Consider the following 26,343-nt stretch of genomic DNA (forward strand, 5'->3'; position numbering starts at 1 on the left):
CAAACAGTTCATTCCCAAGTGGCCTGTTCTTTTTTTAATAAGTGAGTTTTATAAAGAGCTACAAAAGGATTACCAGGTGCTGTAAAGAAGATGTACTGTGCCCCGTTTTCTTTCACCATTGCTCTCTTTATTAAATGCCTGTTCTACAGTATCCTTGAAATATATTCTTCTTCCATGAGAGTAGTTTCTCTTTCTTGTGCTTTTTAAAAGTTTTGTAATATTTCAGTAGAAAATGATAAAAGCAAAGGATTAAATGATAAAGTGAATCATATATTCATAGAATAGGGTAGGTTGGAGGGGACCACTGGAAATCACTTCTCTCTGCTTAAACTACCTTCACAGCTGTGCTCAAAATATACATTCTTTTTCTCTTCAAAGAGAAGGATTCCCACAGAGGAGAGAGATTTTTTTTTTTCCTGAGGGGAACACCCATTCTGTTTTGCTCTGGATAATTTTTGGAAATGAGTGACAAGGTGTGGCTGTTTGTTGTATGGTGTAAATGATTCTCCAGACTTTTTTCAGTATTTTTCTCTTTCTTTTTTTTATTTTTTTTTTTTTATTTTTTTTTATTTTTTTAATTTTTTTTATTATTTGTATTGACAACTTCTGGAATTTTCATAAAGACAGGGAAACTGGGAATTAACTTACTCCCAACTAATCCTTATCTATTTCTGCCTTAGTTCCACTGGCTATTTGGACCACTGATTTCAGAAGTAAACACTTAAGTGGTCGGAATTCCTTCATGGGTGGAGCTTTCTACAGTGTTTCCCAGATTGTGACACCTACCCTTTCAAGAAGGTGTCCAGTTTGGTATAGGGTTAAGGGATACTGAGAGAGCACTAGAAAAGAATTTTTCAGAACTTGTTATAGAATTCTAAAGAAAAGGGTAAGAGGTAACTTATCACTGGTCTCTTAGCTCACAAAAGAGACAGTGGAGTTTAGGCTCATTTTTGCAATATACTCCAGAGTCTTTCCACTCTAGTACTTAGTTTCAGTCCAGGGTCATTGGTCTCCGAATCTGGGATATCTAGGCCTTGAGAGTCCTTAATACCAATTGAATTGCAATTCTGGAATGGGTAAATGTGCCATGCAGAGGGTAAAAAAGGAATGCCAGTTCAGTCTAGGTAGATGTATAGTAACAATGGATTTTAATTTATTTTCTGTTTAGAAATGCAGTGCTTATGCAAGATTCAAGTTAGGAAGATGATGAAGGTGTGATTTTCAGACTTAAATATATTTAGGCTAGTGTTTTAGATATTTTTTAATGCTTAGAATTGGACTGTCAGTTGTCTGGTTGCCTAAACATACTCTCCCATAAATAGATACTGTTAATATTTTCAATATTAGACAGAATATGGAAAGACTGAAGAATAAAAAGGATAAGGATTGACATTTTTCATCAACCTTGATTATTCATTTAAGTCATACGGTTTTAACATGTGTATGCAGTTCTCCATCAACAACCTGTATAAATAAGAAATGCTGTATGTTTTTATAGCTGGAGTTGTCCTAAGAAATGATCTATTCCCATGATTGTGTTTATAGAATTGTTATTTACTCATCTTTAGGATGACTCAGAGTGTAGTTGGTCTATTCGTCAATATATTTTTGCAAATTATGTTGTCTTTCTACTAGTTATCTTTTCTCATATCAGTGGTATCAGTTTTATACATGATTATAGTTTTCAGTCTTTGTTTTTTTCTTTGCTTATGGTGTTCCTTATAATCCTCTACAGTTCCTGAAATAATTTCAGGACATCTATATTACCAGTTTTTGAATTATTTTCATGCTTTTGAGAAGTTTTGTGGTTGAGAAATAAAATTGACTCAAGTTGCGTGTAATTGGCTTAATACTTTATATCTCTTTTAGCTGTCTGCAAATAATTTTGTTTCCACTGGTTCTTTTGAAAAGGAAAATAGTCTTTAAAAATTGAGCTGCTGTACTGGATTTTTTTCTTTGGGGCTTGTTTCCAGGTTGTGTTTATCTGTCTTGTTTGTCCCTCATATGACATCACAAAATGGAAGATTCTGAGGTAGCTGAGCAAAATAGGGACATATTCTCTTAAATGGCTTAGTGAAGGTCAGTTCTTTGTCTAAAAGAATAGGGTGCTTTTCAAGTGCTAAGTTATGGGTCTGGAAGAAATCAGTTGGTTTGTAGTAAAACCCAGAAAAACATATTCCCTACTATTCAGCTAATGAAAGACAATACCAGAAACTAATTTTGATGTCCTTCTGGCAACATAAGAGGTCTGGATAATATAATGAAATTGGAATAAAGGGATTAATGAGAAATGCAAATGTTAATTGGTATGTGGAAAAATTAATTTCTGTGAGAGTAAATGACAAAACAAAATACTGATTTTTCTCATTTTGCCAAAAGCTAAAAACACTTCCTGCTTGCTTCCTAGTTGCTTTGGCAAAAATACTGTGATGTTGTTTATGCTTCCTTTCAAAGTCTACAGAGCAATGTCTTATTGTTAACGTCAGTAATTTTGATTTAGAGTTAGAACTCCTGTTTCTTGATCACTAAGCACAGTGGAAGAATCATGGTAGGAGGGGATTGTGTTCTGAAGCAGTGGCTCCTGAAAGCATTGTGTAAATGAGCCTGCTCTGAGAAGATTCATTGCAGTTTCTCTTGCTGCAGGTCTGCATCTGACTACCCTTCTTTGCCTTTGGGCCCTTGCACCACTTTGTCCCTTGCTGCTGACTCAAGGTTTGCTCACTTGTCCTTAGTGCCCTAGTTCCCACACTCACCATTAGCTCCTTTAGCTTTGCCTGGAGCCGCTATTGTTCTTTTTAAGACAAAGCTGCTGAGTTTGGCTGTGCCCTGATAAACTTGGTCTAGAGCCCTGTCTGTCTTTGCACAGTGCTCCACTGTGCTCCTGCCAAGAGATCTGATGGTCTGTTCATGAGACCACAATTCTCAATAATTTAGAAAAAATGCTAACTGGCTGTCAGTAGATAACCCATTGGCTGATACACCAGAGGGTTGTCCAGAAGAGCCTCAGCAGCCTGAAGAAATGGTTTGACAAGAACATTATGCAGTTTAACAAAGACAAATGCAAAGTCCTGCATCTGGGCAGGAACACGCCTGGGCACCATTATATGCTGGGGGTGATCCAGCTGGGAGGCAGCTTTGCAGAAAGAGACCTGGAGGTCCTGGTCTACAACAAATTCATAGAGCAGCTCAGAGTGGAAGAGACCTCAGAAGATCATCTGACCCAGTCTTTCATGGAAAAGAGAGTAGATGAGATTATCTAGCACCTTGTTTGTTTGTGTCTTGAAAACCTCCACTACACCTGGGCTGCTGGGACCAGCTCCAGGCTCCCCAGTGCAATAGAGCAATAGAGATATGAAATGGCTGGAGGCAGTCCAGCTATTAAGATGTGAAGGAACCCTTTTTATGAGGAAGGGCTGGAGCTGGAACTGTTTGGCATGGAAAAGAGAAGGCTTGGCAGGGGCTCTTAACATCTTTCAATACCTGGAGGGAGGGTGCATTGTGACACCATCATTGATTGTGTGGCAAGAGCTACTTCTCTCCACTGGCAAGCACTCAAACAGGAAAAACTATTTACCTGTGAGGGTTCTTTTTAAGGATTTATTGGATATACTTCCACAACATCTTCTTTCAGCTTTTCCCTTTGTAGTCCATATAGAATTGTGAGTCTTGGGTTGAAAGAAGAGTGCTCAGCTGCTTAAATAGCCAAATGATCCTTATCAATATAAGGCATGCCATCCTGGACAGTGCTAGCAATAAAAATAAACCCAGATTACAATGTAGATGTGTAGTCATACTCTGAATATACAGGTGAGTAAAATCTCATAACATTCTTTCTAAATGGTCTATCTGTTTAAGGATTGTCCACAATCAAGGGAACTGAGCTCTGATCTAGTCTGGAAGAACACCTTTGTGCCTAGTAGTCATTTTGATACATCTGGCTTGCCTGAACAGGCCCCCAGGATCTGCTTAGCATTGCTTGAAATCTGTTCTTCCTAACACTTAGTGAAATGTCTTGATTTTTGGGTGTAGATACACCATGTCTGGCTTACCAATGCACACAACGTATGTTGGTAAAATCAGATGTTCACTGCTTGTATTTATGTATAAACAGTCTGCATCTACTGCAGTGCCTAGACTGTTTTTAGAGCTTTGTGAAAAGTTAGAAATTGCTCTCCTAGACTTTTGCAGACCTGAAAACATTGATATATCAAGGATCCAAAAGAAAACTTGTAAAAATTTCAGTCACATTTTTTGTATTTTAAATAAACTAGAAAAAGGAATTTTATGGGAGCTGAAGGGGATGTAATGAAGGAAGGAACTGAATGACTATGAGGGGAAAATGGAAGAAAAAAAAGGGTTTGTTTACCGTATCAAAATAAAGACCAAAAATAAAAAAATTAAACAATTAAACTATCTGGACCTTAGATTTGCTTCTGAGAAAGTAACTTAAAGATAAGAATGGTGGTTCTATAGATGTAGAAAGGACTCAGCAGTAATAGAGATGTAGAAATCATATGCTCATAATTAAAGTTCTTTGGCATAATAAAAAGGGCATGTTTAAAAATGGAGAAGAAATCTGTTTCCAGACATCAGATTGTGTCTACAGTCTAGGGCTTCCTTACAGAATTTACTCAGGGCATGCTGTGCACAGTCTGTGTGTTAGTAGCTCTCTACCTTTGTAAGAATCTCTTCAGATTCTGGTTTGCATGGGGTATTCCCAATTCCTGTATCTACTTTAGGAGAGAGTCCATGGATCCAGTTTACATGAGCCTCATAACATCTGGATGAGCAAAGTTGTGTGAAGCCTTGGCACTTGCAGAAGGAGATACTGTGGGGCTTATGACATTTTCCATCCTCACTGCCCTCATCTTTTTCTCGTTCCCCTTTATTCCTACTCTTCTCTTTGAAACGTAACCTGTATATTCTTCATACTTTATTACACTATCTTAGTTACTGTGCTTCTCAGTTCTTCTCCCACTTTGTTATCTAGTTTTGCCTACCAAAGCTGTAAGAATATGTAGGATGTTACAGGATCCTTAGTGTGGGGAGAGGATAGTTTTGGGTGGAAATGCCTTGAAGCTGGCCAATTCAGAAAAGGTGGTCATGTTGTCTTTTTGTCTTAGTTGAGCTTTGCTACCTTGCTGGCCACAGGTGCTTGATAGATACAATTCTTTAGAGAATGATTAACTTCTGAGTATTATCATGTCTCTTAATTGGTAACTAAATTACCAGGAGCATCAGCGATACATCTCTACTAATAATTATTAAAAATTAAACGAAGTCTCTGGCTTGGTGGCTATCTGCAGTGTCATAGGTTATGTTATACAATGAACCTATTTTGAATTACCTCCCATTTTTTAATACCAACACACTAGGGAGTGTCTGGGAACATCCCTACCTCTGCTTATCTATGCCCTGTGCCCAGGTGTTTGTCAAGGAAAATAACACCATTCTTGGGCCAAAACTGTAAGCAGGGGTGATGCTAAGTGGGACTGTGAGACAAAATTCACGCCCATTGCCAGCTTCTGTTTGGCAGGTGAAGAGGTAGCCAAGTTCTCAGATGTTTAAGGTTACTATAAAGAAGGAGCCCAAGCACCATTCCTTCATTGGGTCCTACTTTCACATTTGTGATTCAAACCTTGCTGTTGTGTGCAACTTCTTTGGAGATTAACTAGTTCAGTTCTTTTCCTCTGGGCTATAGTGTGTAGAAATGTAGTTTTCCCTGGAATACCTGGAAGGGTGAGAGTTTGCAGATTTACTATTGACTAGAGGCTCATGGCAAGAACAAGCAAGTAAATGTCTAAACATGCAGAACTTCTTAGTAAAAGCAGCTTTCACTTAATTATCCATTCTTTCACCAGGGGAAAATACTGAACACGTATTGGGTCTGGCTGAGACGAAGTTGATTTTCCCTGGAGCAGCTCTCACAGTGCTGTGCTTTGCATTGGTAGCTAGAAGGGTGTTGTTGATAACAAACCAGCATTTTGGCTACTGCTAAGCAGCACTCCACGACATCAACGCTGTCTCTCCAACACAAGCCTGTCACCAGTAGGTTTGGGGTGGGCAAAGTCTTTTGAGGGGACATAACCAGGACAGCTGGACAAGATTCACCAAAGGGATTCCATAATGTATGATGTCTGCTCAGCAATGAAAGAGCTAAGACAAAGTAAGTGAGGGGACATTTATGAAGTGAGGGAGCACTTATTATTATGAGGTTTGTCCTTCAGAGCAATCACTATGCATGCTCAAGCCCTACAATCCTTGGAAATGGCTAGTGGGAAGTTGAGCATAAATCTTTTGTTTCTCTTTGCTTCTGCAAGTGGCTTTTGCTTTATTAAACTGTTTTTGTCTTGATCCATGGGTTTTTCTCCATCTTGTTTCTACCCTCGATCCTGTGAGGAGAGGAGTGAAAAGAGTGGTATGATTGGGTACCCTGCATCTATCCAAGGTCAGCCCACCACACCACACTACTCCAGTACTGGCTCACTTTCCTTTTGGAAGTCCTAACATTCTGTGTAGTTTCACGAAAGTAGTGTTCTTCATTGAGGCTACTATGATTTCTTTTATATGAGAAAGATAAAAATGATCCAGTTGCCAATTTCTTTTTCATCTGTAAATCATCAGAACCTCTCAGTTGATTTCTTGATGAGCCCCTTATTAGATGATCAGATTTCTGCCAATTGACTTTGTTTCCAAGACAACCACTCTCTTGGCAAGCCAGTTCCCTTCAATAGTAGTTGACTTATTTTTTAGAATAGGTTGATTATATTTTAACTGCATTGTTCTTAATAAGATACTTCTATTTAAGTTTCAATCCTAAATGAAAATGTAAAGATAATGAACCAAAAGTCTGTGTAACTAAAATGAAGTTGACAGAGTGGTAAAGATGCATAAAGGGATTTTATAGTCACTCACAGAATTCCTGAATTGTACATATTCCCTAAAGATAAGCCTGCCACCAACCATTCCCATTTATGTAGGTATTCAGTGTATTCATTTTCTGAAAATAGTGGAAGTTTGGGTGATTTATGAGGATGTTTCCCAAAAGCATAGATGGTTGTACCACTGGTATTCACAGAACAATTTGCTTTCCTACTAATTTAAGTCTCTAAACTGGTTGATAGTGGTGTTTAAAAAACAATTCCAACCCACCTTCTTTTTGTGCACAATTGACATGGTCTTACTCTGCAACTTAGACATGCTGTTTCTATCTGGTAAGTTAACTCATCCTTTGCTTCAGTGGCTTTTTTATATTAATCTGCTTTTGCTTCCAACAAAACTCATAGCATTGTCTGTGTTGAGTTTCTTGGATTCATTCTGGATTTACATTTGCAGGGAAGAGGCACAGAAAGGATATATAGTTACAAAACTCCTTCTCTGAGGAAAGCAAATTCAAACATCCATATTCGCATAGGCAGGTAGTATCATCATGCCTACACACAATTCTGAACGTACTGATTCCTGAATATAGCCATGTTTAGTATAAGGTGACTGAAGTTGTTCTCTTGCTTATCCAGCATCCTTTCCAGTTATAGTCTTGATTTCAGGGATGGCTGAAACTTGTAGAAACATTTCTGAAACTTTTTAAGTTTGTAGAATAAGGCATTCACAGAAATGGAATCAAAATTTTATTTCTGCCAGTACACTGAACTGATATAATGTGTACTGGAAACCCCTTCTTTCTTAGAAGGTGTCAGACAATTTTAGAGATGCAAGCACTTGTCTTTTTTTCTTTATAAGGTATTGCTTCCCCAGAGAGGTAGAAATTACTATATGTGAGCTGAAACAATTTCAAGGTAGTTTGTGTAAGCATTTGGATTTTGGAGCACTTAAATCCTCATGCTGTAAAAATAAAGCATTATTCACTGTTAGCCATTATGAAGCAACTGTTCCTCTGTAATGTGATTGCTTGGGAAATTTTTGACTGATCACAGTGAGCTATCTAGTCTCTTTTGTGGGGAACTGATCTTGCAAGAGCTTTGTCTTTTATTCTGTCTCCATCTGTTGATAGGATGACTTACGTCTTCTGTCTGGACTGACAGACAGGATTTAGGCACCAATCCAGCAAGCTACTTAAACAACAGTTCAACTTTAAGCCTTAGAGTAACTAAATTACCTGGCTAGAAAAAATTGAAATAACACTGCTAACACACTACTTTCATCTGTAGAAGGGCGTTCAGGAGATTAAGGTTGTATTGGTACGTGAACTTTAAATGGAATAAGAAGTGTTAAATTAAACATACATTGAGAATAGAAAACATAGATTAAGACTTCCCTCTTTAGTTACCAGAGAAAAGATTCCACTTTGATAGCAGAGAGTCTCCATCTTGTATATTTCTTTCAGAGAAGCGCTGCTTGAGTGTGTAGCTAGGCAAACAGAATAAATACATTTATTATAGATGTATGTAGTAGTTTCCTCTGTCCAAAGAAAGACTGACCATAAAATCAGCAGGAATTATGGCATTACTTTGTAAAACAATAGAAATGGCAATGTATTTGTTTCTTGTACGAACAGAACTAGTGACCTCTATGCAATTAGCAATAGTTCACTGGCAGACCCAGAAATTCTAGTATATGCTTTAAAGGTTACTTGAGTGTTTGTTTCCTTGAAAGGTCTTCTCATTAAATGTTTTAAAAGTGTTAATCCTGTCAGAAAAAAATACTGTCCTTGTGAATGTGTAAACTTACAGTTTTAAGCTAGTTGAGTTTTGTATACATTTAATGAAGCTGATGGTAAAATAGAAATTGTCTATTTCTGAATTTAGTTCGGTTGTTCTTTCAATTGATTGAGCAAGCAGAAATACTTTAGGTTTTGTGTTCCATGATGGTGACCTCTTGTGGTGTGAGTATGTCAGTATTTCTGAAGGAGCTTTCTGTAATATGGGAGGAGGTTGTATTTACATGTAACTTTTAATGAGCAGCTAATTTACTAACTTTTTAAAATAGCATTATCTTTTCCAATTAGTTGCTAATATGCACAACTCAATGCAGGTGAAAGAATTGTGAGCACAGTTTTCTGATAATGCTTTTTTGTGTCCGTACTGTATTTTTTAGTAACCAGAAGAAAGAGCCTGGCACAAGGTCATCGCAGCCAAGGACTTCAGGCTGGAAGAGAAGAGTAACAGGTACGAGGAATTTCAATATCCATTCAAAAATTGTGAAATGCAGTCAAATAGAAATAATCTAATTCTTGTGATTATGCCAATATTGTTCTTTATTATTTACTGAACAATAATTTTTGTTTTCTAGACATACTGGGTTTTCTTACTGTTCTTAATAAAGAGAAATAATATTCAAGAGATCTTCACTCTAAAAATCTGTTGGTATTTCCTATCTTGCTTTTCCCATATCCAGGTTTAAGAATTTGCCAATCCATTAACACTTGATTTGCCCATCACTTTTTGTAATCTGTCATAGTTGCACAGAAACTAATAAAATTATGCCAGCCTGTATTACCTGAAGAAACAGATTTTGGATTGCTGTGTGGGGATGCGTTTTGCTAATTTTGCATAACAGATTTTAATAATGTTTTCTCCTAGCTGGCACATTTAATACATCACAAGAGCGTATTTGAGAGTCTGAAGTTTCTACTGTGCTATTAGTATGCTTTATTATTATTTTTCTAGAACTGAGAAACTCTTGTTTTTCCAGATCATTCTGGCAAAGGGTGTTCTGTGCTCTGCTCTCATTTCCTTGTGAGGAGCAGAGAGCATTTACCATGTCATGCGAGTTAGTATACTTATAAGCCTTTTAATTTGTTTGTGCTATTTTATTGACGTTATAAAGTGTTTTTTAGGATAGTTTCTTTTTATATCTACTTTTCTTAACATTATGTAGCTTCCTTAGTTTGTGCATGCTTCATCTTTAATCCCACAGTAAAGAGTGGGATAGCAGTAGGAATTCTCCATCATTTCTTCTCTACAATGGGATTCTGGGTGGAGTGTTCATTTACAAATTATTTCTATTTTCAGATAGGAATTGTGTTTATGCTTTGACATTTTAGAGAGGAGGTAGACTGTTCTAATATTGATCTATTCGTGGCCACTCAGTATTCAGTTAAAAGGCTAAACATTGTAAGTCAGACAGTACTCAGCTTTTGAAAGCTCAGTGTTGCTAAGGCTCTTGTATTTACATGCTAAAAACAGCAACCAATAAATGTAGACTGATTAGTGATTTTTTTTTTTTTTTTTTTTGACCAGAATGCAAAGCAGCGGTTAAGACCTATGAAAAACTGAGGCAACCAACTTGAACTTGCTGCATTCTTTTTCTTGAGTATATTTTCTGTTGAATTGTGTTTTGCTCTTTAGAAAGTTCTGGATAGGTTCTGCATATTTTGAATATAGCTAGTACCCTAACTTTTCATCAGCAGCTTGAAAAATCTCCCAGGACTGAGACATATACAATTTAGTAATGTTGCTTTTCTTTTTAGTCATATATTGTCTGGTCATTCTTATTGCTGGGATTTATACTGTTTAGTAAAAGCTGCTTATCTTCTTTTTTACTTAGGTATAAGAGATACTTTTTAAAAAAAATTATACCATTATGATTTTCAGTTTGCTGTATTCTTCTGATGAATATGACACAAGTGAAGCAGAGCAGTACAAAAATAAATCTGTTCTTTCATTCTGAACTGAAAATTAAATGGCTTTGGTAATTTTTTTTTTAAGTGAGAAGTTTGGCTTTATCTGCAAATGCATGCCTGAATTTTCTATTTCTTGTCTAATGAAGTTAAGTATATATGTAGTTTAAAAGTCAGTCCCGTCTTTCAGTTTAAGGGAGGTAGCTACAGATAAAAAAGAAATAATTGAGTCAATATGTGGGTTTTCTGGTAGGAAGGAAAAGTGCACACTGTTCTAGTGTTCTCATTTCCAGCTGGACTTTCACATTATCCAGAGCAGAATTTTCACTTCATTGCAAACACTGCATAGTGTTTTATTAGTTAGGCTACTCATTAGTTTAAATAAGATTGCCAACTTGTTTGATCTAGAAAATAAAAATGGTATGCAAAATAATAATATTTGCTAATAACATGTACTTATATATAATACATATAAGAAGTATAGTATATTACTTATGAAATAGCAGCATTTATAAACTTTTGAACTAGGTATATTTGATAGATTAATTGTGTGTAAGATGTAGGTAGACAGTTAATATAGGCCCAAAAAAAGTCCAGATTATTTTCTAAAGAGCAAGCTTTTAAAATGGGAAGTTTCAAATTGTTTTACTGTTCCAAATAATGCTAGTAATTCTCAGGTAGTATAGTATTTTTTGTGTTCATTTGTGTTTGTGTTAAGAATTTACCTCGTCCTTTAAATGCAAGAGCTAATAATGAACAACAGGAGACATTTTCAGAAAAATCTGTCACTTAAAGAAATGTTTATAATCCAATCTTAATGTTATTTAGTAGAATTGTGTGACTTTTATTTCCCTAATAAAAAAAACCTCAAAGCAAAAACAACACAACAAACCAGACCCTGTCTTTATAACAGCTTTGCTTGCCTTCAGGATAAAGAGCTTAACCCAATCTTCAACTTCAAACACATGCCTGCATATACCTTGTAAGCAACTGTTAGATCCTTTACATCTCAAGTTTCTCAGAAACTCTGGCTCTTCATCTGTAGTGACCCAATGGGAAAGGCCAGAATTTTGTGACAAAATACTTCACAAAATACTAGGTGGAGGTGTAATGAATGTTCAGCAAGTCAGAATAATTCCCAGTGATACTGCATCCATATGAAAGTGAATCCTGGACTGAATTTTTTAGTAAACAGTGTTTTAACCCATTTCCTTGTCCAGTCAGAAAACAGATCGATGCTCCCAGTCTTGTTTCAAGAAAAATTCTAGTCCACTGGTTTTTAGCTCTGCCAATTTTTTACTTGATGTCTGCAATATTTTTTTGTATTTTCATTTTGAAGCCAAGTATAAAAAAAGCTTAAATATTTCTTAAAACTCTCTTTGTGAAGTGGACAAGGTTTCTGATAGTGAAGAGTATTTCTCAGTCACAGGGATATTTGGCTGAGGGCAGCCAAGAACAGTGGGAGTTGATTGCCTTCAAGATTTCTGATGTTTTTTTGGAGGCAATATTCACATATCTGTAGTTTACCATTCATTTCACAGGATGCCATGTGAAAAACTGCTGAATGCAATGAAGAATAGGAAACACATTTTATAAAAGTTCACAAAACTAATTGCATGAAGTAGTTAGAATTTCTAACAGGATGTGATAACTAACAGGACTTTTCCCTAATGACCAGTCAGTTAATCAAGCTTAGTGTAATGTCATGCATGTGTACTAGATAAAATTCCACAATCCTAAAGGAGTATGCATTTTTAAACAAATAATAAGCTGTCACGTGAGCACAGAGCTGAAAAATAGTAGGACACTTTGATGTTTAAGTAGTTATTACCTTCCAATTCAGTGATCAAATGAAACATTAATGTCAGCAAACAAAAGCTTCACAGTACAGCTTTACATATCAAACCACTTATCCATCTAGTTTTGTTTGAAATGTTTAAGAACATGTGAATAAAAAAAAAGCTTGAATTCGTAGAATAACCCAGTATATAGCAAAACATGACATTTTTAGATTTTTTTTCTGACTAATGAACAAGTATTTGGAGCTATTTCTTATTGTAGAAAGTGAAACCTTCACTGAATGTGTGCTTTTGTTTTGAATGTATTTTGAAGGCTTAAAGGATGAAACAGGAATAAATGAATGGGAAGAAGAAGATTTCTTTTGGCATACAAAGATTCTACCAATTCTGCATGAACTGGAAAAAAGTGAGTAACACTGCTCTGAAAGGGTGTATTTTCTGTACTGTTTCTTGCAGGAAGCGTGGGACTTATTTGTGTTTACTACAAAATAATAACAGTAATTGGGGTATATGGCCTTTTATGCTTTCATATGTTCAGCGACTTCACAGGGTAAAACTGTCCTGGGCAGTCTAGGTGGCCCCGCTTGAGCACAGGGCTTGTACCAGATGTCATTTCAGAGGTCATTTCCAACCTTACCATTCTGTGATCCCGTAAAAAACCCCAAAACTGGTTCAGAGAAGAACTTATCTTGTCTGATTAAATTACTTTATTTTAGACAACATAGCTCTGCAGCTTAGCAGTCAGAGTTGAGCTAATAATTTTAAGAATAAAGTACTGCACAGACTCACTGCTTTAACCATAGACTTTATTGAAGGTCTCAATTAATTAAAAAAAGCTAAGAAGATCTTAATGAAAATTTCTATTTGTGATTAAAGTGTTAGATGTGCCAGAAAAGTGTGTAATGACTCAGAATACTGAAGCAAAATGGAGTAAAATTAAGTATAGCTTGAAAGATTTAGCTCTGGAATCCATTTTTCATTGAGCAAGTCATTCAGTTGCCTTCTGTAGACACTGTATTTATTTGAATGGTGGTAATACAGAAAGTAGGTTTGTTTTTACAAGTAATTGTGTTTTACAGGATCTTTAGCAGTATTTGTGACAGCATGGTACGGATTAGAACTTTTTTGCGTAGTTTTGCAGATGTTGATGAGTATGAAACACCTGTACAGTGCTAAGTGATTGCCAGTATATGGAATTGTTTAAAGAAGGCAGCATTCTTGTTCCCACATCTGTCACTGGTGTATAGAAAATAGGGATCAGGAAATCTGAAAACAGCTATGTAACCTCACATTTTCCTTGCCTAATGCCAAGATTGTCAGATTTCAGCTACTGAGTTACAGTTTTGGATGGTGAGATGTTCTTTATTTGTAAGAAAAATGAAATTTAGAGGTAAAATCTAATAATGTCTTTCCCTTGTTGTGAATGTAGGTAAGGAAAATCAGATTTCATGCCCCTTTTTCTCAGTCTTTACTTGATTTGGTTAGTGTATTGGGGTTTTTTAGCTTTTTAAAAATGTGGTTATGGCTTAGTTTTTCTAATAATAGATGACATTATCTAATGATACTTTCTCACCAGTTGATTGAATGTAGTACTACAGAAACCTTAAAACCTGAATTTTGCTACTTTTTGAATATTAACACAAATTGTAACTGAATTGCATCATTGCCTCCTGCAACTATGTGATATATTGCTTTTTTTTAGACTATTTACTGGACAGTTCTTATTAAAATAAATATTAGAATTCCATAGTTGAAATGCTTTGAGTGGGTCTTTTGATAATTTAATATTTTTTAATTTCGTGTGCAGTCATTTGCTTTCTACCTCTTAGCTAATTCTGTGCACATGAACTTAGGTCATGTTTAGTTTTTCATATATTAATAAAGAAGTCTTTTTCTTCACCTTCCTCAAGCAGAAATATTTCCAGAAACCTTTCTATTCAAAAACAAATCTGAAGTTAACCTGGAATTTATTTATTGCCTAAATTCTTCTGAATATGATGTGGTTGAGTTGTTTGTAATATGACAAAAAAAGTCTCTTTTTCTACAGGAACAAATAATTTATTTTGTTACATTCCAATACTCAGGAGGTTAAGTTTTAAAATGCCCCATGGGATGAGTGGTGAATAATTTTTTGTTGTTGTTAATTTTGATGAAATGGAGTGTAAGACCTTTCAGTTTTGGTTCTTTGCAACTCCTCTTTCACATCTTGCTGGAGCAGAGCATTTAGAATCATGCTATATTTTGTTAAATTTTCTGTCCTGATGAGAGTAGGAATGGAATAGTCATTGCAGTTTCTTGAGTGTGATGATTGCAAATTGAGAGCTTCCAGGCACTTCTCAGCCTGAGAGATTGGTCCTTGAATCTGCCTACAGGTTTGGGGCCTCAGATGTGTTTTTTGTTGTAATTTTCTGTCCGTACATATTCCATCACAAGTGCTTTGACTCCTTGAGTATGACTGTTTCAGCTGTGAAGTACACCCTGAGTAAATGCAGTGTTTACACTGCCAGTTCAAGTGGATTTACATGGGACTTTGCAAGTGTCACCTTATGGAAAAAAGTGAATATAAAAAAAAAGTTTTAAAAAAATCTCACTGTTCAGTTTTAAAAATAGACAAGACTTTTCCTTTTCTCTGTAAAGTAAACACATGCATGATTCCGTTGTGTTGAGATGCAGTTTTTGTAATAATTTGCTGGTTTATTTTTGTGTATTTTAAACAGAGTCTCAGGGACTTGGGTGAGGAAGTAGATCACTTTTTTGTCCATAGGACAACATTCCACTCCAATATATCTTGTACCTATACATTGAAGAGCAATTGTAGCAAGTTTTTAGATTCACTTTTTTTAATCCCAGCAAGGTTTGATGTATAAAGTTATGCATATGGGGAGAAAAATGCTCCTTAGCTATCCCTTCTTCACATCTAATGTTTGGTGGAGTGCTTCAAAGAATGTTTCCAGAGACACAGTTTCCTTGTAGACATTTGGTCAATCTGATTATTAAGCATCAAAGGTTAGTTTAATTTTAGCTGTAGGTATTATTTTGGCTCCATGATTTCTTGGCTTGAGTCTCTTTTTTTAAAAAAAAAAAAAGCAGAATAAAATTATTTCTGGGGATCATGCTATCATGTGAAGACATTTATTTGGTGTCTTATTTTTGTTGTTGTGCAACCTGTTCTTTATTTTGTTCTTTGGTGTCTTCATGTATTGAGATGGTCTGGATAAAGTGGCACTGATAATTATTTTTTATTTTTCTCTCCCTTCCTACACCCTTCAAGGAGAAGACAATATAGAACAGCTTTGTCTAGCTTGTACCAAGCTATATCAAGCATTGGATGAAGGAAATATGCTTGGAAAAAGATTTAAAAGAAGAAACATCCTTCTGAAGACATTATATAAACTTGTAGACATGGATTCAGATCCACTTTCACTGAAGCTGGCAAAGATTATTCTGGCTGTAAGTGTTTTGAAATGCTCTTTGGTGGAATGTGAATTTCAAAATCATGAATTACAACTTGCATTTAATTTTCCATTTCATACTTGTAAACTGTATCTAAACTAACCCTTTCCTAAGTACAGTTTACGACCACAGAGATATTACTCTCCTATTCATCTAGATCATCACTTGTAGCTTATTTTCTGCAGAGAAGTGACATCTATTGGAGGAAGGAGGGGCACAAAGTAGGACAGTTGGTGTTTGATGGCAGGAATATTGTATAGGCATGGAAGAAACACAGTGTTCTAAACTGGGGTACACATGCAGGAATTTGAAAAACCCAATGATTATAAGATATACACATGGAAATGAAGCGTAGTTTTTGAATAATATTGTGGTCTTGTTCTGAAAGTACCAAAATTGAGGGGTTTGGGTTTTTTTTTTTTAAATAAGTGACTGAATGTAAATAATCTTCTCTTTAGTATTTCTGGTTAAAACAGTCAATGAAATTTTGTGCTTTAGAACTTCATTCTTCATGTTCTACAAAGCATGTATGGACAGTCACTGGAGAAATGATGCCCACTGATATTGTGTTGTAGGCGTCTGAGTAATTTGTGTGTATATTGAAGGAGTCGTTTTCTCTATAAGGTGGTGTAAGTTAATTTATTCAGAAAATACAGTTATCTACTCAGATACCACAGAGATGTTAAGTGGTGCTTATCAAAAAGAAAGGTTTCTTTACAGACATTTTTCTGTGTAATCTTTTAAATAGCATGAACCTAGAAGAAATTGCCCTTGAAATGCAGAGGAAAGGGAGACAGAGAGATGTCATTGTATTTTTACCACATTTACTTCCCTTCCATGATCTCTCATTGTAAGATCGTGCTTTCCGATAGCTGAGAGTAAATTTCATTATGACACGTACTGTTGTACTGGAGTTCTTTGTGGTAGGGCCACAGATGCCAAATCACTGATTTCTATACACAATTTCTTTGTAAGGGAATTGGAGAAAAAATCCTGCAAGTTATTGATATACTACCTGTTTATATTGATACATTAAAAGTTAAAATCTGTTATTTTAAAGCCAGCAGAGTTTGCTAAATGGAGTTTAAAATACCTGAGTTTCAGATATTTCAGTTTTCTTTACTTCTGCATGCATCTGCAGTTTGTTTTAATGTGTTGTTAGGATTTCAGCTGTAATGTAGTAGTTTTGTGAGAATACAAGTTTGCCATGGTGTCTGATCCTGTAGAATGTTACGATGCATTTTTGCATGCAGATTTTAGTTGTGATTTTCTGTCTTTTAATTTCTTTGCAGATGAAAGTAGATGGAAAAAATCTTCTTGGTGTTTGCAAGCTAGCGTTTAAAATTTGTAGGAACAAAAAAAATGATTTCATCATTCAAAATGACACATTATTGGGTATGTATTCTTTCAACAGTTAAAATTGTTTATCTTTGAAAAAACATTTTCAGAGTTAACTTCGTCGCAGACTAAAAACTGCCTGCCTAAATCAGACTAGCGGTTGGTCTAGTCCAGTATTCTGTGTCTAAGTAGCAATGGGGATGGGGAATGGTGTTTAGGGGGAGCATGGGAGCCTGTGTGTTCTTTGTGATCTGTTTCCCCAACACTACTCCAGCATCCAGAAATGTTCTATTCTATTAGGGACATTGCATGACATATCCCTGCCTAATCCCTTTTTAGTCTCTGTTTATGTATCTTTTGTTCTCTAATTTGCCTTTTTGGATTTTCTGATTCTGCCTGCCTCTACAATGTCATAGAAAAAGTTCTAGGAATTCTGTATATGGTGCTTTAAATCTATATATTTTTCTTTATCCCCCTGCTTGTAGTTTTGCAGGATTTGTTAGAGTTGGTACAGTCAGCTTACCTTTAACCTTCAGGATTTTAAAAAATGCATTCTTATCGCATATCTCTGTCTTCTCCTTTTCAGGGCAGAGGCATCTCAGCCTCTAAGCTCATTGAACAGATAGTGTGTCATTCAGTTGTTTTTTAAGTCCTTCTCTGTACCTTCTCAAACTCTAGTGGATCCTTCTTGAAATTTATGGAACAAAACTGTCTATAGAATTCAAGCTGTATCTGCACCAGATTTTATAGATGTGAAATAATGCTGACTGTGGTGTTGGCCATAATCGGGGAGGATCTTGAGAACAGTCATTGGCTTTTTTATATTTTTTATAGCTGCTGCTGCACATTGAGCCAATGGTTTTAGAGAACTGTCAGCAATGGCTCTCTTTTGTGCTTGTAACAGTTTTTGTGTCATGCACAGCCCCCTGCCCCTTGAAAATATGAGAAATATGAAGAAAGTGTATGAATGATACTCAGTATTGATTGACAGCCATTCCTTTCATTAAAACTTCAGTATGTTTTAATTATGTAGGCCTTGATCTTGCAAGCAGTTGTTCCATGTGTATTGGTTAAGGCACATATGTATATTTGTTTAAAAAGTGGAGAGTATTCATGGTCTTAAAATTTAGTACACAATTGTTGTTAGAAATAAAGACAGGCCTTTCAAGTGATAAGGAAAGGACTCACAGAAAAGAGAACAGCTGGGTTGACTTTGGATACTGAGAAGTACAGTTTTGTAGAAATCAGCATGATACACACCATTTGAACAAGTTGCATTTTGCTCAAATATCCATCCTCATTCACTTTTCTTTCACTTGCTCTTCTTTCCCTGTGTTTTAAAAACTAGTCAAGGAAAGAACATTGGTAGGTACTGCTTTATTTGTTTATTCACTCATTGTGTTTTGGACTCACCTTGTCCCGGAACAAGACATGACCCTGGCCTATCATACAACTGCCCTCATCCCTGTTTCAGTCACTGGATTATAGATTCAATTTCTTTTTCCTCTTCTGTCCCTGTGAACAATTTATATGCAGTGCAGCAGCTCCAGTAGAAGAAATAAGTTAATCCTTCATCCCAGAATAGACAACTACTGTTCAAGACCCTGTTTGATACTGTGCAGAGCAGGAACCTGAATCTGAGTTCTCACATTCCCATAACCCGTGATTTAATTGGTGAGGGTGGAGTTTGGGCAAGTGCCTAAAGTGTGTATACTTCATTCATATATATATATATATATATATATACTTGACAAGACTTTCAGCTGCAGTTGAGACAGAAAAAAAATTTAAATCTCTTCAGTTTAATGATACAGGAAAATGTTTTTATTCAACTGGAACTGAATGGAACATAGGTAGCAGAAATAAATATCTCTTTGAATCAGTTATTACGAATTCAAAAGTATAAAGTTGGTTAGGATTACTAATTTGTATAAGATACCCCACTAAAATTGGAATGTCTCAATTTGACTGCAAAAGATACTTTGGGCTTGTGTTAACTGTAAATTTTAATATTTCAGATGTCTGACAGTGGTTGCACAAAATAAAACTTATGTCAACTTTACCTAGATAAAAAGTAAATCTAGAAAGGCTATGAGCAGATTTCGAACATGAGAGTTGAGTTAGGTCCCTGTGCTTTTTAGTGTTTAGTGTTTGAGATGCTTTAAGCCATTTGATTTTTAAGGAAGTGGTGGGAATTACTACACAAACTTCCAGGGACACACAATCACTTTTGCAAATCTTGACTGAGGATTTCAATGATTCCTGCTATGTGTTTACAGCTTACACTGGTTCTTGAAGTCTAGGAGAACAAAAGTTGGGCCCATTCTCTTATTCATCAATAATTGTTTCTTGGTTTCAGTCCAAATATGCAATTTTTCTAGCCCACTTATTAGAAATGTAAGAGTTCAATCTGAGGGTGTTTTCCAATTGTTAATCTCTTTAATGACTGGACTGTATCAAATATAAATTTTAACATTAACCTTTCTGAATAATTCTTTTCCTTTTAGATTATTTGTTGCAGGTTCTGTGGAATGAAGATCTGCAAACAAACAATGAAGCTCTTGTCTATTGCATGGCAGCTATAAAATGCATGTCTGAAAATGATGCACTGCTTTATAAAATGGTCAGCAAAGGAGCTGTTGAAATGTTTCTGGAATTAATGAAGCAGATTAATAACATAAAAGAACATGACATGTATTTCTCCAAGTTGGGTCACTTATTAGTCCAGGTTAGCATTTACTTTTATTTTGAAAAGTACGTACTTCAAGGGCAAATTAAAAATTTAATTAGAGGAGATAAGCTAACCCTGTGTGCTACTGACAGAGTTGTACCTATATTTCAATAGATTTATTTTTAAGATGTTTAATGAAGCTGTTCAGGACCTAATTTAATTACCACAGATGTTTGTGTGTAGTCAATTTTAAAGGCTTTAGAAATTCTGAAGTTAATAAAAATATTTTTAGGTACCTAGTAAACCAGTTTCTCATTACTACTTTATTGTGTTGTCAGTGTTCTGGATACTGTAGTAAACAGCTGAAAATGTGTACTCTAAACTCTTGAAACTGAAATAATAAATACAAACTGGTTCTGCAATTATCTAGGAGATTACAGAAAGCTTTTTATTACAAGAATAATGGCTTTTTATTACAAGAATAATGCATTTAAAAAACACTGTATATCTTTGACAAAGTGTTTTTGAAGAACTGTAATGTAAGGGAAAAGTAGCTTCAAAAGCGACCACTTTTTGAGTCTTCTAAGGCAGCAGGCTCAAAACTGTTTTCATATAAAAAGCACTTTGATAAGCAGTGGCTCTGAAAACTAATCCTTGGCCCTAAAACTGTTATTTTAGAAACACTGGGGGATGGGTATTTTGTTTACCAAGGATTTGCCAGGGAGATTCCTGGCATTTGTTTGGAAGTTACTGATGTAATGATTAATGAATGGTTTAATTGTAAACTTTCAGATACTTCATAGGAAAATACATTGGACAATTTTCTGAGGTAGTGTTTGCACTAGGTTTGCTAATTATACCAGATTTCTTTAATTCTCTACTAATTTATAAGCTAATTCTCTACTAATATATAAATTTATGGGATTTTATACTTTTTGAAATTGTATGAGAAAACAGCTTATATCACCACATTACTATTGGTGATTTTTGTCTGATTTTCTTAGTCTTAGTAATAAAACTAATGAAACAGTTTATTATCAGGATTTTGCCTAGCTGTCTGAACTTTCCCACAACTTCGCAGAAATGTTTTTCTTCCATTATTTGCCGGTGGTTAAGTTTAGGTTTTTTTCAAGGGTTTTGTTTGCAAATTTGTGGAAGGAAAATGTTATATTTTATGCTTTCTTTTAAAAATCTCTCATATCTCTGCTCTTTTCAGTAGAAATGGAAGTGTAGCAAAACTGCTTTGTACTGTTTGAATAGACTGGCTGTTTCTAAGAGGTTCTTGAGTGTTTTGTGGAGAACTCAATACTGACAGCTTCTCTTATTGAGATTGGTCTTTCACTTGTTTGTGTTCTCTTCTGTAGTAGTACAGATACTTCGGTTTTCTTCCTCTTGTGAGAAAAGTAGTGATTCCTACTTCTGTGGATTTCCTGTGTGCCTTTCTCATATTGGTTCCTTCAACAAATCCGTGTACACTACTTCCTTCATGTGAGTTAATTATCATTCATCATAGACAGATGAACAAGTAGTTCTGTTTTAGGGATGATTGAAGAAAGTTTCTTCTGTGATCGATGTCTTCAGAATAAAGTTTTTGTAGCATACAGCATCTTGTAGCAACAGATCAAATAGCCAGTGACAAGACAGAAATATTGTCTTCAGTTATAGAAAGAAAATTTTACTGGAGGAGAAAACCAATTTAAATAGTGACAGTGGTCTCTGAAAGGAGCTCTGCTATCTCTTAAGTATCCCATTTAATTGGGACCAACTCTTCATTCTTTAACTGTATAATTGCACAATCACCAGATGGCAGTGTTATACATAATCTTGCTAGATCATTTTTGTGGGAATAAAGTCTCTACCTGATTTCTTCATTCTTTCACAATGGATTTTTTGCAGAAGTCATACAATACAACAATAAAAATGTTTGTAATTTTTTCTTTTCCTTAACAGACGACATGATGAAACCAGGATCATCTTTGATTTATTTTATATTCCTTAACCTAACAGTCTGCTAATATTTAAATAAAAATATAGTAATGCTTATTCAAAAACCAAGATTTTTGAAGAGTCTCTGTCAAAACTTAATAAGTACTCTGTGTTCCTTAATTGAAAAGCACTTAAATGTCTTCTCCTTTAAAAACAACATTTGTCAGCAGTTAAATTTTCTGTTTGGGTGAATTTGATCTTTCGTATGGCAGTATAAGAATTAGGGCTGGTGGAATTGCTAAAGACAATTATTATGCATTTCTCCCTGAAACATAGGGTCTGCTTGAAGCACTCACAATATCTCTAGAGTTCAACTGCTGTCTGGCTAGCTTCTATTATTTTCTGAACTGTATTCATCGAATTTCAGTGGCACATTAGCTGTGTTTTGTGGATGTATATTTCTGTGAACTGCTGAACGTGGTTTTCCTGCACATTTAAATGTATATGTTATTTTGCATTGCTTTTCCTTTCCTGTCTTTTTCTGAGGATGGCTCTTGATAGAATTTACTGCCTGAGGATTTTGAACCATCTAAATATATCAGGCATTGAAAAAGTTTACTCTCATTTTGGAGACCTCTGTACTATTGTCTATTGATTTTTTTTTTTTCTATTATCCAGTATGTTTGCTGCAGTGAAAGCTCTTGTCTGGGTTTGAACAACACTTTTAATACGTGGCTTATCCTTAATTTCCTTTATTGTCTCTACTGAAACTTAGCTAGAATTCAAAAAATATCATCCTAGGCTGACTGCGAACATCTTGTGTGTAAGCACTGAATGGAGTCTCCTGTCTCTATTCCATGTGACAGGAATTTTTTCTATCAAAACTTTTGAAAAGCGAAGTATTTGATCAGAATATATTTATTAAAATATATCTCCAGCATTATGTTGATTTTTTTGTAAGCATTATGAGAAGGAGTGTGCATCTGGAATTTTTTTTTGCCGTTCAGTTAAAGTAATAACTCCAGATGTCTTCGTAAAATATGAGTGATATGAAGCAAATGGCCTCTGTAGGTTCAGATTCTCTGAATTATGAATATAGTATAAATTGCATTTTTAGTACCGAAGTTAAATCTATTCACATATCGCATTATTATACATTTTTTCCCTCTGTGCCTTGCTTCTCCATTTTGACATGTTGCATCTCCTGTTACTCCATTATGGAGCATCATGGGGCCACTGAAGATTTGTACTCTGCTGTCAGATTTGTTGAAGTAGGACAGCAAATTTGAAAGCTGCTGGAGAATGGACAGAATATGCATAGTCTTATGTGCAAAAGCTGAAAGACAATGTCTTAACGTGCTCTTGTCAAGAATATTTCTTTAAAATTAGCAATTACATATTACTGGATGAGCAGTCCAATTCAGTGATAAAATGCTTAATTTTCAGAGTTTTTTGTGGTAAGAAACAATTTTAACAGATAGGTTTTGTGCCTTATCAGACTACATTCAAAACCAAATTGAAGTTAATAACTTCACTCTGAATAAGAAAAATTTGAAGGATTCTCATATTCATGTAAGATTGAATGACTTCACATTCATTTTGTAGTAAGTTCTGGATTAGATCAAAATTAATTTACATGTCATTCTTCTCTGACCTTGTCATTTGAATAATCTTGCCTTGGAAGAGAACCAGAATATTCCAAAATACGCAATAGGTGATGCATTTTGTACATCTACAAGTGTTATTGAAATAAAACAGTATCATCTGAAAGTGTTTTGATTTCTTCAAACAGACTTGAGCACTTAGCGTTTTATTTGTATATTGTTCAAGCCGTGAATTTCTCTTAAACTTGATTAATTTTTGATTTTTAAATTTGAAAAAATTTGATTGTGTTTTAAAATCAATTCATTTTAGTTTGCAGTTTAGTTATCATCAAAATATATGTTTGTATTTTCAAGACTTAAATATAAATTTTCAATGCTAAGATTTATTGAAGAATTATGCAAAGAATTACTTTAACCATCACCTCATTCCAGTTGGTTCATGGCTGTATACATGCAAGATGTTAAAGCATATGAAGGATCATGTGTCCCTCGAAGAAGGAGGTTACATGCAGGCAAAGACCAGTATCAATCTTACATTTTCAAACAGTTATGCCAAATACACCAGCTTGCTGCCTGCACGTTTCCTGTTGTTATTCGCTGGTTTATACATAGCTGCAGAATGTTACCAGGGCGTGCAGACTGCCTGAGATGCTGTAGGTGAGAGCTGAGCATTGCGGAGTTCCTGCGCCAGCGCGTTCTGCTGTGAGTTAATGGATGTTCAAACGCTCCGTGTGCAGGTGACAGCCACTCTGCGCATCCTGGCCGATTGTCCCCTGGCGCGGCGCCGGCTCAGCGACAGCGGTGCCATCCCCGAGCTCTGCGTGGCGCTGGAGCAGCGCGGCAGCGACGAGGACACATGCCTCTGGATTGTCAGGGTGCTCAGGTACGTGAGAACACGGCTCTGAGTGCGGGCAGCTCCCTCTTCCTGCTTGAGTAACCCCAAAGGAGGCAGGTCGAGCGCTAACATTGGGAGATGTACATTGAACTCTTATTTAGCTCCGTGCAGCTTTTAATGATACTATGTCTATTAATACTTACAGAATTGTTTAATTGTAGCCATACAAACTTGGATTCATCATCCCCATGAAGAATATTTTGTTATATCGTGTCATTCTTTGATCCCACAGATTCTGATTGAGTTTTTTAAAGTACCATTTCTTATAAAACTGCATAAATTATTATGCAGTTTATTATTTATTAATCCTGGTTTGGGCCATGTTTGAAAAAAATTGATGAAAGAAATTACACAAGCAACTGTGTATTGTGAAATGAAATACACAAGAGAGAAAATGTTTTGAGCTGTTACAGAATGTTTGAGCAGATTAATCCCTGGGATCAGGGCTTGAGTGTGCAGATGGAAATGCTGAAAGAATCTCAGTTTTATGAGCAGCCAACGACTGCTTCCCAAGTTGTGCTTTTTAAAGGGAGATCAGTATGAGTTAGTCACCAGAAAGATAATTTTGTAGTCTGAATAGTTTCTCAATCAAAAGTCTTCCAGTTACCAAGCATCAGCTTGCATATTCAGTGCTAAATGGACTTGCAAACAATGTAAGGATTTTGAAGAAATTGTGAAATCAGCTGTTGGTAATTTCAGGATTAATTGGATTATAAGCACAGTTTATGAATGATGTGCTGGATGAAGTATTTACGATTGCTACTTTGTTACTGCATTGAGTTGTGTTGCCTGTGGCTCTATGTCCAATGAGATTCTGTTATGGCCTGTTCAGCTCCTCCAAGTTATCCATCACATTCTCCTCACTGCATGAGGTCGAGCTGTGCTTTGTACAGTGGCTGCATAAGGGGCTGGCATGCATTCCTCCCCACAGCTGGAACCAGGCAAATCTGCTCTGCTGCTGTTTGTGCTACCTGTAAAGCATGTGAATGGCTTCCCTAATTCCATGCTACCTTGTTCACATCTCTCTAGTTTTGTTCCTAAAAGTGAACTCTAGCAATGATTACAGCACTTTGAGCATATTTACTTCTTCTGAGGAGGGAGCATTTCTTTTACTTAGAAAATGCCATGAAAAGTGGAATAATGGGTTTGTAATTAAGTGTAATTGATACTTACACTGTAATTCTGATAAGGACATTTACTTGATATAGAATTCAATATGAAGGAAAAATAGCTTGCCTTACTTAAAGTTTCCTACTGCTTCAATTTTTTTCCTTAAGATTAGAATTGCATGTTCCAAGAATACAAATTAGCCATAAAATCAATTTAATTACCTTCCTGGAAACTGTAGTCACAAAAAAAAAAAAGAATACACTATGCAGTACAGAGCTCAGATTTGAATTTTGTTTTGTCTTCTAGTAATACAGAATTATTATTCTCTCAATCAACTTTAGGCAGCTTCTTTGTAGAGAATATGTTCCATCTATTCAGATTATTCATTCAATAAGAATGTAAACCTTCCTGTAGTTAATTGTAATTGAACATCAACACAGATCTTTTCTGGTTTTGACTACATGAGAAGTAAGATGTTATCCTCGCTTGTTCTGTTATTGCATTTTTCTGGTGTGACCAAAGCATGTCTAGTTGCCAACTTTGGCAGTGGTCAAGGTAAGCAGTGTAGGACTGGAGCAGCTGTTAGGAAATGTGCAGAAATAAATCATACCTGCAAGGAAGCACATTCTCTGTATTTGCTGACGAGAGATATATTCTCTTTGTGCTGTTGCTGGGCCCTACTAGGTGTGCTCTAGGAAAGGAGACCCCTTATTTCCTCTCATCTGACATCCCACATCATCTTGAAATTCCAGTTCTCCCATTTAGCACTAAGAAGTGCTGGTGTTAGCATAGTGTGCCCATATGGCAGGCAGGTTGGGAAGCTCCTTATGTTTGCTTCTTCCCGTAATTCACTGTGGCAAGGGTAGCTAGGCTTCTGTTGTGCTCTTATATAACTGCACATGCCTCTGCTAGAAGTCAGAGTATTGGCATTCTCTTCATTTGTTGGAAAGCACAGCTCTGAGAGTCAA

The 26,343-nt window shown here is 35.7% G+C and overlaps 1 protein-coding gene across 1 annotated transcript in view; it reads left to right on the forward strand.

The window, feature by feature from the left end:
• The window catches only part of ARMC2 (armadillo repeat containing 2), a 57,590-nt gene that overhangs the window by 11,139 nt on the left and 20,108 nt on the right, over positions 1-26,343 (forward strand). Inside the window, exons 8-13 of the mRNA XM_056486956.1 lie at positions 9,055-9,125; positions 12,692-12,784; positions 15,650-15,828; positions 17,124-17,226; positions 19,677-19,897; positions 24,108-24,253. Of these exons, the coding sequence (XP_056342931.1) occupies positions 9,055-9,125; positions 12,692-12,784; positions 15,650-15,828; positions 17,124-17,226; positions 19,677-19,897; positions 24,108-24,253 (813 nt within the window). The remainder of the gene's footprint in view (positions 1-9,054; positions 9,126-12,691; positions 12,785-15,649; positions 15,829-17,123; positions 17,227-19,676; positions 19,898-24,107; positions 24,254-26,343) is intronic.

This window comes from Oenanthe melanoleuca, chromosome 3 (assembly GCF_029582105.1).
Source record: "Oenanthe melanoleuca isolate GR-GAL-2019-014 chromosome 3, OMel1.0, whole genome shotgun sequence".
In the NCBI taxonomy this organism is placed as follows: Eukaryota; Metazoa; Chordata; class Aves; order Passeriformes; family Muscicapidae; genus Oenanthe; species Oenanthe melanoleuca.